This window comes from Melanotaenia boesemani, chromosome 2, assembly GCF_017639745.1.
Source record: "Melanotaenia boesemani isolate fMelBoe1 chromosome 2, fMelBoe1.pri, whole genome shotgun sequence".
NCBI classification, from domain to species: Eukaryota; Metazoa; Chordata; class Actinopteri; order Atheriniformes; family Melanotaeniidae; genus Melanotaenia; species Melanotaenia boesemani.
In genome coordinates this window covers 27,999,153-28,011,954 of record NC_055683.1, presented here as the reverse complement: position 1 = coordinate 28,011,954, position 12,802 = coordinate 27,999,153, and the positions used below count along the sequence as shown (strand labels likewise).

The 12,802-nt window shown below is 35.5% G+C and overlaps 1 protein-coding gene across 1 annotated transcript; it reads right to left on the bottom strand.

The window, feature by feature from the left end:
* Window positions 1–2,943: 2,943 nt before the first annotated feature.
* Window positions 2,944–12,506, bottom strand: LOC121652570 (adhesion G protein-coupled receptor E1-like). The gene is made up of 18 exons (XM_042005407.1): window positions 12,150–12,506; window positions 10,568–10,648; window positions 8,864–9,007; window positions 8,607–8,759; window positions 8,331–8,477; window positions 7,989–8,032; window positions 7,785–7,889; window positions 7,384–7,537; window positions 7,065–7,187; window positions 6,793–6,983; window positions 6,525–6,689; window positions 6,224–6,418; window positions 5,778–5,995; window positions 5,587–5,647; window positions 5,410–5,501; window positions 5,045–5,213; window positions 4,807–4,899; window positions 2,944–3,318 (listed from the first exon to the last, which is right to left on the bottom strand). The coding sequence occupies exons 1-18, from the start codon at window positions 12,178–12,180 to the stop codon at window positions 3,277–3,279; spliced, it is 2,208 nt and encodes a 735-aa protein (XP_041861341.1). The 5' UTR covers window positions 12,181–12,506; the 3' UTR covers window positions 2,944–3,276.
* Between the last annotated feature and the right edge of the window lie 296 nt (window positions 12,507–12,802).

Below are 12,802 nucleotides of genomic sequence, written 5' to 3'. Positions count from 1 at the left end.
AAAAAAAAAACATTTTTTTTATCTTCCTGTGGATCAATAAAGTATTTTTCACTTTGTTTAATTTAATAAATAAATACTCTCTACACATATTTCTTAAATTAGATCCAATTAATAAATTTTAACTGTAAGTCAGTTTCTTCTTCATTCACTCAATCTGGAGTGTGTATGTCACTCTATGCCATCTTAGTGGGGACTTGTGTCATTCTGTACCATCCAACAGTGGACCCCTGTCATTCCATATCAACCAAGTGGGGACCTTCTGACATGGCCCGATGGGCCAAAAAACATATATTACACATTTAGAGAAGATTTTTGAGGATTATTTACACCCTCTCCTGGCACATTGATCAAACAACAGAGTCTGTTCAGTGAGAAGTTTCTTCAAGTCCACTGTAAGAATGAAAGGTACTGAAAATCATCCCTGCCATCAGCAACAGCAACAGCAGCCATCAGCCTACAGAAATTGACCTCCTCATAATTATTACTTATTATTACTACATTGTTGAATTTCCCTGTGGGATTAATAAAGTATTTGTCATTACATATATATATATATATATATATATATATATATATATATATACATACATATGTGTATGAAAAATTGAATTCAAACTTCCTTAAACTTAGCCTGCTTAGTGTCAGGAGGTTTGCTACCTAAATTGCCTGTTCATCAGTCACTCTGTAGTCTGAAAGGCCTCCGGTCATATGCTAAGTGGGGAGTGTAAAAAGCGACGTGTGTGAATGGGTCGTTAAAATTACCCCTCAGCCAGCAGGGGGACTGCTGAATATTAACTTTAACACACACACACATCCAGGTCCCCTCTTGGCTAAAGTTGTAAAAATTCTCCAGATGGTTTTTTACATGTTTTTAACATGATTTAAAGCATGTCCAAGAGGGGACCTAAAAAATGTCCCCTGTTAGCTTCATGGTCCCCTGTTAGTGAGTGTGTAATGACGGATTAGTCCACTCTTAGATAGGTGCGTTAGTGCACACACACACACACACACACACACACACACACACACACACACACACACACACACACTCACATGCACACACACACAGAACCCTCCACAGCTAATGAAATTGCACACACTTCCTACCTGTGCTACACACTGGTACAATCTAGCACACATAGCTGTGAACAAAATGCTCATGCATGCAAAGAGAGGAAATGGCCTCATAACAAATGTTGCTACTGAAAGAAGATGCAGCAGCAAGTTAATTCCTTTCTTGTGATCACTCATGTAAAACATATGCTTCAGACATTTATTAGTAAATATGTCACACCAAACACAAAAGATCTTACCACCTGGCACCAGTTAGCCTAGCCTAAATTTAACCATCTTATTTCCAAACACCATGTATAACATCACAATCAAATGATGATCACACAAAATAATGTTTTTGTTTTTAAAACTACATGAATTTTAAAAACAGATTTTTAATTCACTCTATTTCAGCATCAAGGTAGCAACAAATTTAGCTCAAGTAAGTATCTCGATCAAGCAGACCTGCGTTTTCCATCTTCCTTGCCAGATAGTTAACTTCCAGTGATTAATCACTTATGTTGACACTTTAGAGCAAAATAGATCTCAGTTGTCATTTTTATTTAGATTTGTAGTATTGATCCATTGAAGGTTAAATGGTTAAATAGGCATATTCAAAGTCATTTCTTACATTTTTGTTTATTAAATTTGCAATTGTTTTCATTCTCACAAACCAAAAAGACATTTATGGCTCATTAAGGTGAGACAAGTATCCATGTCAGAAAATAAAATCAACAATCATGAGAGTAATTCAAAAGAACCCAGTCTTGAATAATAAGGCTAATAAAAATTAGGCTTTACTGGCATGTACTGAACATGTACTGAACATTATCATTATCACCTTCACAGTGGTGTGATGACTAACACTGCAACTTTACAGCATGAAGTTTTCTGGTTTGAACCTTGGCTGGTGCTTTTCTGTATGGAATTAGCATGTTTGCCATGTGCAAGGGTACTTCATCTTTTCCCACAGTCCAAAACCATGTATGTTTGGTTAACTGGTGATTCTAAGTTGACCCTAGGAGTGAGGTTAAGTGTGCATGGATGTCTGTCTCTCTGTAGGTCCTGTGATGCAGCAGGAACCTAACCATGACTTTGCAAAAAATGTCAGAAGATTCTTTATGGTCAATTATTTCTTCCCTTTAATAATACTAATTGTAGTTGTGATGTATTATACATTGTAGGACAGTCTACACTGAAGTTTAATATCATGTATTTATGGAATGAGCAACACAAAAATGTGTGGGTAGCAGACATATGTCCCAGTAAGGACCAGATAATTAAAGTATGATATGTTTAATATTTACTTAATAGTAAAAAGAAATTACATTTTAAATTGTACTTAAGAAAAACATGAAAACTTAATTGGAAATACAAATCAATTTAAAATCCAAGTGTGTTACAAACCAGGTTTAACAGGATAGCAGGTTTAAAATTCCACATGATAATATTTTTAAAGTCCCATTTTGAAACAATAACAACATGAATTTGGTTAATCAAAAAAAATAAACAAACCTCTTTTTTCAAAATATTTAGAAATCCTACAAGATGCAGAATTTTCAGGGAAATAGTAATATCTGCAAAAATGCCCAGCAATATATACAACAGCATACATTCAAAACATAAATAAGAAGTGCTTTATAGTTGTATTCATATTTCTTCCGTTTTATACATCAGCATTTTAAAGACTGCAGAGAAAAGAAAGTGCTTGCAGAAGTATCCATAGGATTGTTCTTGCTGGCTAAATCAAGTACCAGGACAAAATAACTATTATTAAAGGTACCTGACACAACAGGTCCTCACAATATCTTCATCATTTCCATTAAAAATAAGTATGACTATTTTTACAGATTTTTTTGTTGTAAAATAACTGTATAAGTTTTTTTTTTCAAGTCTTGGCAGAAAGTAAAGCACATCTTCTCATTTTAAATATGAGTCAAGGTAATAGCTTTCTTAAAATATGAAAATATGCTGGACTTTTATATATAGTATGAATATACCAAATAAACATAATATGTTAGCATAATAAAACAGTGGAATGTTTTTTTTTTAGATCCAATAGTTAATCCAATATCCTAAAATACACAGACTTGCTCATTATTTACAAAATGTTGTAGTACAACAAGTTGGTGCAGTGGCTATGAGAGGACAGAAGATGACACCACGTCTGAAATATCAGTCTTTAGTCAATCAGAGTTTTGTCTCCAGTTCTGGTTCATCTCCTCAAATGTGAGACTCTTTTGTGTCCTGGGTGCTTTTGGATCCCTGAAGATGGTAAAATGGATAAATTTTAGTTTGTGACTTTGGACTAATGTGAATTATATTTGATGAGTAAGACAAAATCTGAAAATGACAATGCACATCTTTACACAGCTATTATTTCTTATGTGCTTCAAACCTTGAAAAACAACCACATATGTCTTTGGGGGCATTTTGAATTTAACAGTTAACGCGTCGGTCGGTTGCGTCGGACGGTTCACGCCTCTGTGTCGTCCATTAATTTATGATAATGGACACCTCGAAGGGCATTATCCTGCTTATACCATGGTCATTTACAAAAGATATAAATATTAAATCAATTATTAATACGGTAATGTTGTCTTTTTACTGTTTAAATAATTAGTTTTTCACAAGAAGAGGCTCAGTGGACTATTTCGTATCGCTTGTTGTGACGCTTTGCCAAGGTAATCGGCTCTGACAGAGAACCTGCAGCTCAATCGGCCACAGTTAACATCAATTCATAGGGCGGGTGCAGCTCTTACAGCTTGTGTGTCTGCAGAGGATGATGCAACATTTTGTTTCACAGGTCCACAGATAGTTTCTTACATTGTTTTTATTGCAAGAAATATTATCCACCATTCACTCTGATCACCTTTGAGAAATTCATTTGAAATGGCCCTGAGCTATCTGACACCGCTGACGGCCCTGACACACACGGAATAGTCTCACTGGCCCCCTTAGGTGCTACAATGGTAACTGCAAGAAATATTATCCACCATTCACTCTGATCATTAAATGTGTATCAAGCAAGTAAGTCTATCCTAAATCCTTTTTATAATATTATCCACCAATCACTCTGTATCAAATAAGTACGTTAGTAAGGTAATCAAGAAAGAAAGACAGGTGACGAACTATTAAAAATTAAATGTAACATTGCCGTTGGTCGCGACATCTCATAAAGATACTGGTGTGTCCATAGTGGTGTTTGAAGGACAGAGATTTAACGTTTGTGGACCCTGACCACTGCTGGTTGGGACATTGCGGGACGACAAAATGTTGCTCCATTCTCGTCTCTCCTGGACTGACAGAGCCCAGTAAGCCTGCAAGCTGCTTTCACAGCGATGTGTCATCACAGACAAGATCTGGCGTGTCTGCAGCCTGGCATCTGAGTTTCTGTTGCCACGGATACCAACTAGCATTTAGTCAGTGCAATAATTTACAACAAAAGTCTATTTGGCCGGAACTTCTTTTATAGGTGTCCATTATCACTTTTTAATGGACACCCTATAGCCAATCAGAATCAACTATTCACCCAAACCATGGTATAATTTCTATTAAATCCATTTCAGGTGAAATGTTTAACTATCATGTTTGATAGATTAACGAGCTGCTGTAACAAGTGAATTTCTCCACTGTGAGATTAATAAAGTCTAATCTAATCTGATTTAATATTTCTCTTGCTTAATTGGTAAGTAAAAATGCATCCCTGGTTTAGCAAAGAACCACTACATTAGAAAAGAAACAACTGCTTACATTTGCTTTGCTGGAGTGGGAACTGAACTCTGAATATTTCTTCTTCTGAGGAGCACAGATTCGAGACAGGATTCTTTCATACTCCTCTCTCACCTATAATTAAAAATAATAATAATAAAAAATAAAATAAAACAAAATAATCATCATCAAAACGCAAACTTAATTAAGATGTAGCGAAGCTTCTTTCTTTTATAACTTTCTTTTTTCTTCCTTTTTAGATGTAAGAACCATGACAAACCTGTTTAGAAAATAGACAGTGCATGACAAACAACGTAACCCCCTGAAGGCTGCCAAAGATGGTGAACAGGTAAGACATGACGATAGTGCCCTTCTCAAACTGGAAACAACCGAAGATCCACATAGTGCCGAGTATGCAGAGCTGAGCCACTGCAGTAATGGTGAACGCCCTGCAGGAGGCAATAAAGATGCATGCAGGTCACTTAGGCAGTTGTGACACCATAACTAGTAACACCCATTTTTGACTTTGTAGGTGAGGCAGTAAAAGAAAGTCTATATTTTTTTTACATGGGAAAGTGTGACTCATGGTGCATTATAATATGTTTCAGATTGTTGCAGACAGCTCATGGCTCAGGGGTAACTTACTTTATTTTCTGCAAGCTGTCCAGGTCTGGATTCAAACTTGAAAACTTCTGTGCCAACTTCCACACAGTGATGAGAAAGAAAAAAATGTTCACCTGAAAGACAAGAGCAAAGAGTCTTAAAAGAGAACTGCAGTAAATTTTCAGGACATAATTTGTCTAAATTTTCTTTAATTCTTACAAAGATGATGACACAGGCAGGGCCAAAGAAACTCCAAATGGATTCCAGGTTTAGCCAACAACTGTAATGCATTGGAGCATTTTTTAAGCAGAATATATAACAGTATAACTTGAGATTAGAGTATAAATTATATAAGAAAATGAAGAGATTAATCTGGATGAATATGAGATCAAGGTATCTGGGAAACTTACTATTTCTCAGTGCCATATCCTTTAGCATTAACTAATGCAGAGATAGCAACAATTACAGCTGGGACTCCGTAGCCACCGGCCATCATGTAGAGGGTTTTAAAGTTGGTGTCAAAGACCAGGACTACCATCCTAAAGAGCTGTATGCCTTCCAGACACATCCAGCAAAATGCTGCCAGGTAAAAAAAATGCAGCATCCCTGCTACCACTGCACAGCCAACCTAAGAGGGAGAGAGAGATAAAGATTAGCATGGCACAAGTGAAAAGGGAAGAAGGGAAGTTGAAAAGACAAGCACAAGAAATGAGAAGGGATGAGTTGCTGACTTAATCTCTAACAATGGATGTATCATTTAGTGGCATACTTTAATTCGATCTGTCTCTCTGCTATATTTTGTAGGTGGTAGACACTTAATGAACTCATTTAGTCATCAAGCTGTTACAGTATTTACCCTGTTCTCCGTCTGAGAAATGCCTGCAAGAAATATAAGGATAGCAGTGAAGAGGCTGATGCAAAGGTGCAGGTGGATGGTGGTTCTTGGGCCTTGAATGGAGCGGATCAATGAGAACGTCAGAATGCAGATGAACAGACAAATTAATGAAAGGGATAGGCCCACCCAGGTAATCAGCTGCAACTCAAACTTGTTCTGTTAGGAGACAGAACATTGTCATTAGCATATACCAAAATGGATTTAAATTTTAGAATTTGCTAAAGAAAAAAAAAAAAAATCATATATGTGAGAGACGTTTTACCTCAACCTCATAGAGGGCCATGAGCACAGCAAAGCTGCTCAGGTGGTTACAGGAACAAACAGTGTATTTCAAGTTAGACTCCACAACACTGCAGCCATGAGATGACCATGTCCCGTCATTCTCCGAAGAATCCCAGAACACACAGGTGTGAGAAGTTTCATTTAACTGTAAAACAAAAAACATACCAAAAACCAAAACCATAATTGTGATATTCGTCTTGCAAAGAAGAATCATATGAAACAGAAGGTTAATAGTCTTTCCCTTTTACCTGTTCAAGGTGGTGCAAAGTTAAAATGATTGGCTCTTTTAGGTGCCTGGTGTTTCTGTTACTGACTGTGACAGTAACCACTTTGGAGTTTATCTTATAACTTTGCTTCTCATCTGGTTTCATCGCACTAAAGAAGCCATCTGCATATTCTTCCAGGTTTGAATAACTTAGTAATGATACTGTTGTGAAGCCTGTTGCACAGCAGGAAAAAGAGAATTAACAGGTTAAATTCAGATGTTTACAAATGTGTTATTCAAAGGCATGATCATTACCAGGGTAATGGGAGGGATCTCCTGCAGCCACTTCCAACTCAATATCTAGTTGAGCATGCGTAGATGATAAAGTCCTTGTTCCTTTTGGCAGGACTGACCCTTTTTCTACCAACAACTCCATTTCTGGACACAAGTATAAATGTAAGCTTGAATGAACATATACTACTTGTACAAAATGCATAGATTAGTGAGAAAATAATCTATAAGCTAATTGAATGTTTAAAGATAATACTTAAAAAACTGTTTCAAGTTTGAATTGTTAGGTTTAAATCTTAAGTTTTTATTTGTTGAAATTCAAGTTATTTCAGTTAATTTAAACCTGTGTAAATGGAGGATCTTTTTGTTACTGGGGTTGAAAGAAAAGGTCCTATAAGCCTCAGGGCATGCTCCATGAAGTCCAGAAAAGCGGAGATTTTTTTTTTTCCATTAAGAGCTCTACTGAACAAGAGTTCATCGACCATGGACATCAGACCCTGCAACCACAAGAGAGGAGGAGAAAAGGAGCAGCATAAGTGTGTGAAAAGAAAACAAGATACATAGACTGACACCAGACTTTCAGGCTGCATAGCATTGTATATATAATCTAGTTTTGTGCAGCACATACAAGTACATCTGACACCATCTAACAGAACTTGTGGGGGTAGCACTTCCTGTTTCTATTCTGGTTGGGGAAACTTTCTGTTCTTTTCACAGTGAGAGATTTCTGTCAGTCATTTGTACCTTTAGTAAGTCCTCTCCATCCACCTCTTTTGGATTCTTGATTTCTGTGAGATTGTGACAGGTTTTATTCAGCTGCATGAAATAATCCTGTGCAATGGCAAGTGTCTGTGAGAGGAATTCAGAGAAGATGAAATAACTGTGTGAGACATCAGACATTTAAATAAATGTTCATTTTAGATGAATGAGTTTCTGGTGTAGAGTTACCTCTCTCAGATTGTTCACATCTTTGAACATATCACAGTTCAGTTCTGGATAAAAAAGAAATTTTAATGCAATATTTGTATTTGATGACCCATAATACAGTCTACATTACTCTGTTAATTACAAAGTGGATACAAGTTTTATAATGGCTGCTGGGAAAACAAGGACAGGTCAGTGATCACATTTTGTGTGTTTCAGTCAGAACAATTACAATAAATGTCCTGGTGGACACATGATATGTTTAAAATTAAGAAACAAGTTAAAACTATGATTTAAATTGTTGTTTGACCAAATACATTATAGATATGATTGTATGTTAACATGTTTTGTAGTTTTATGTCCCACCTTGGCATTGCTCTGAATCATCAGTGAAGTTAGATTTGCCAGATTTCAGTCTGAAGCCAGAATTACAGACACAGTAAAAACTGCCTTGTGTGTTTAAACATGATGCATTCAGACCACAAATGTTGTCTTGCTGACATTCATCAATATCTACATGAAAAGAAAAAGGAGAAAATTTGGAAGAAAGGAAACTAATCCTCACTCACAACCTTATGTACATTGATAATCACACTGAAACTGCTGAACAGTAGATCATCATCATCATCATCATCATGTTACCTCTGCATGTCACATTGTCACTATGATTAAATTCTTTCACTCCAGTAGAGGTGCTGAAGCCGTTTTCACAGAAGCACAAATAATGCGAAATTGTGTTGTTACATTTTGCATTAGGTCCACAGATGTTGTTGTTGGTCATACATTCATTTATGTCTTAAAGGAAGAGAGAAGGACACATTATGTTTGAGTTTTAACTGTAGGAAATAAACTTTATGAAAGATCATAATCATTGCACCCACTGATTCAAGATAACTTACCTTCACATGTTATAGATGATCCAGGTGATATAGGTGATTTAGATTCAAAACCATCAGTACACTGGCAGGAGTAGTTGCCTGCTGTGTTAGTACAAGTTGCATGTTTTCCACAGATATCAGGCATCATGTCACATTCATCAACATCTTATTAGAAGAAACAGAAATTGATAATAAAAGAATATTAAATGAATGGCTGCTTGAATAATTGTATATTTTTCATTGATCTTTGATGAAAAATAAAGCAAACAAATTTATTTGACTAAAGTATTTAGCAAACACAGCCCAGTCTCACAAGAAAATCTGTAATAGCTTAAAATGGTTTTGTTGTGAATTTTGTATTTTTAATATTTTAATGTGAAGTTAAACGGGGAGATCGTTCAACTCTAAGACAAGGGTGTAGATATGAAACAGATTTGGAGCCCAGAAAATATAGTGAGTTCATGATCTTTGAATTTTTTTGTTTTTTGTGTTTTATAGACATATATGCACTCACCATTACACACAATTATTATTTTCTTTTTTAAAACCTGTATTAGGCATTAGGGGTTCAGTAAATAAGAAAAAGTGGAGGAGAAAGCAGGCAGCCCTGTCTGGTGCTTCTCTGTAAACAGAAGCTTGGAGAAGTTTGATCATTGGTTTTCACAGATGCATTTGGGTTGTTATATAATATTTTTATCAAGTCTATAAAAAATAGCCCAAACCCAAATTTGTTCAATGTTGTTAATAAAAATTTCCAGTTTACTCAGTAAAATGTTTTTTTTTTTGCGTCTAAAGAAATGACTGTGAATTCCAGATTATGTAGAGTAGAATAATCTATAATGTTAATTAATTTGTGCATGTGAGTAGAGAAATGTCTACGTTTAATAAAGGCCGTTTGGTCATGATGTATTATTAGAGGGGTCATTTTTTATCCTTCTGGCCAGAGCTTCGCTGATCATTTTAAAATCTACATTTATTAATTAAATTGGACAGTACTGGATGGAAGTGTGGGGTCTTTTCCTGGTTTTAATAGTAGAGTAATATTAGCTAGGTTAATATTTTAAGGTATTTTTTGTTTTTTTGTTTTTTCTTATTTCTAATAACATATAGTAGAACATGGGTGCCAGCATTGTCCAGAATTCTTTATAGAATTCAGCTGGATGACCATCTGGACCTGGAGCGTTATTGTTGGGCATATGCTGGAGAGCTTCATGGAGTTCGCCGACTGAAAGAGGTGAATCCAAGGTTATTTTATTTTCATGTTTTAATTTTGGAAGATTGATGTTACAAAGATATTGATCAATATTCTCATATGTTGTGTTTAGTTGTGTCTTTTTATCTATTATTTTAAGTTCATGTTTAGCTTTTTTTATGGCGTTCAGTATGTGTTCTTCTGGGGAGACATGGTAAACGTCCTCTAGGGATTCAATTCTGAGTTCTAACTCTGAAATTCTAAAAGTTTCCTTCTTTTTCTTATGAGAAGAGAAGGAAATTATTTTCCCTCTCATTAGATATAAAGATCATTCTCTTTTAAAGTAGCTGATAAACTCAGGATCTTTAAGTAATGATGTATTAAATCTCCAGTTTCTAGATGCTGGTTTATTTCTCAGAGTGAATGATACTAGTGCGTAATCACTATTACACACAATTAAAAGTGAGACTGTGCTGGTTATTCTTAGACTCTAATGTATTTTTATATTATTTTTATTTATTTATTTTCCATACCAACGCAGCCTTCAGAAGCCTCTGAATACCCATGAGAACATTTTGTCTCCACTTCGCCCATGACAAGGGAAGAAAACAAAGCTGTAAACAAACAAGAAACCATTATTCTGTGATACAGTCCATTACTTCTTGATGTATATATATATATATATATATATATATATTCAGAAAGAAATAGAAGTATGTTTTGTTAGGAATTCAAAGTGTTCATTAGGGTACACCAATTAAACCAGAAATGTTAAGTGTTTTGAAAAGACCCTCCAGAAAAAGCAAAAGACCACATTGTAGTCCTTTTTTCATCAGCTTCTTTCAACAGTAACTACATTGTAATTCAAAATGATTCACATATCTGTCTAGAAAACTTAACTTCCTGTGTGAGGAAACATCAAATGGCACAGTAAAACACGTAGCATTAAACATGTAAAGACTGTGACAAAGTCAGTTCTCTTGAGTTTCCTGAATTACACCAGATGGGTTTGATTCCTAGCATAAAAACAGGAACAAAGTACCTTTGTATGATTTTACAAGATCAAATGTTAAATTATGTTCAACCTTTAAAATCAATAAAGCATTTGTTGTTTTCAAGTAACTTAACTCAGAAATATGCTTTTTTCTTTTCAAGACACAGTCTTATTTGCAATTAGCTTTTCTTTGTAGGAAACCTGTTGTTTACACAGAAACAGGCAAAGTTGGAACATGCGAGCTTTGTTTTGAAGATAATAAACAGTTTCACCATTTCATCAAACTTACTGACTCAAACAGACTTACTTAACTTATGCATTACTAACCTGATAAGAAGCAAGAACATATCTTAAGGCTGTCAGATTAATCAACAAAAGAAAAGCTGGAGTCGTTGTGTGGATAAACATATCTATTATATCAGGGGAAAGAAATTATTTGACCAATTTAGATTGCAATGATATCACTTATGAAAATGCTCAGTGGTTTTCAGAAGCCAGAACCTCTCAGTGTTGTTACTTAGCAATGATGGAAACCTGGTTTTTCCTCTGTGGGTGTGTGAGTGGTGACTGTGGTCACTGTCAGAGTAGAAGTAATGTGGTAGCTGAGTGATGAGCTCATAGTATATAAATATCACCATTTAAAGTAGAGGAACAGAGATTCTTTGTAGACTTGTACCCTGATCTCAGGCTGTTAAAGAAGCTGCAGGATATGCTCCTCTGTCCTTTTCCTCTTGGAGTCTATTTAATATGTTTCCCAAATGTAGGATTAGACTGTAGGTAGCAGTGAGACCCATATTCATAGTTGTGACTTTTGCTTTTTCTCTGAGGTCTTTGGCCAACATTTTTACAAAAGGGAGCTGCTTCATAGTAAATGAAACAGAGAATTTCGGACCAAATGCATTTTAATCAACCTGACTATTACCAGACATAACATCACATTTTATTAACTAATTTCCACAAACATTTAAACTTATCCTATTCACTTAATTACATCATTCATTTTCCAATTAGTTAATAATTAATTACATATTGTTCAAAGTTTTGAGAGAGCTGAAGTATTTACCACAAAAAACAAGATGATTCGGCTATTGTATATTGTGCAAATAGATGATGTGACTCACCAAAGATCAGGAGGGTCCACTTGCTTGTCATTGTGATAAAGAAGTCCACATGAGTATGAGAAAAGTTAAAACAGCCCGAAAATCCACATTCAAATGGTCCAGATCTATTGACTTCTTGTTATTTAGTAAAAGGGAGGCGGAAAGAAAACGAGTCTGAATACACTCAGCAAGTTAATGGATATGAAAAACGTAGCTACGTTTTATGTTGATACCACACATGAAAAAAGTTGCTATAGCTATTATAAATCTCCCATCAATTTTTCTGTCTACCTCTGCTCCAGTCTCCCTTTTTCCTTTGATTCCTAATCTGTCCTTTTCGCTGAGTTGACATGCTGAGCTAACTAAGACTTTGAGGGAGGGGATTTGCCTCTCTCTCTCTCTCTCTCTCTCTCTCTCACACACACACACTGTGCCACTCCTCTCCTTTGTACGGCTAGCAATAACTTCTCAGTAATTTATGTTCCTGTTAGGGTGCGGTAATAGTGAGAGGAAACAGTTATGACAGCTTACTCAAGCCTAAATGTAGAAAAAAAATTTACATTACAGGGTTTTTATACAGCTGGTTTATGACTCTCTTTTTGTCATTTTTTCCCACCTCTGTCTCATCTGTCTCTTCTCATTTAAGACTAGGTTAAGGGGGTATTCAGACTTTC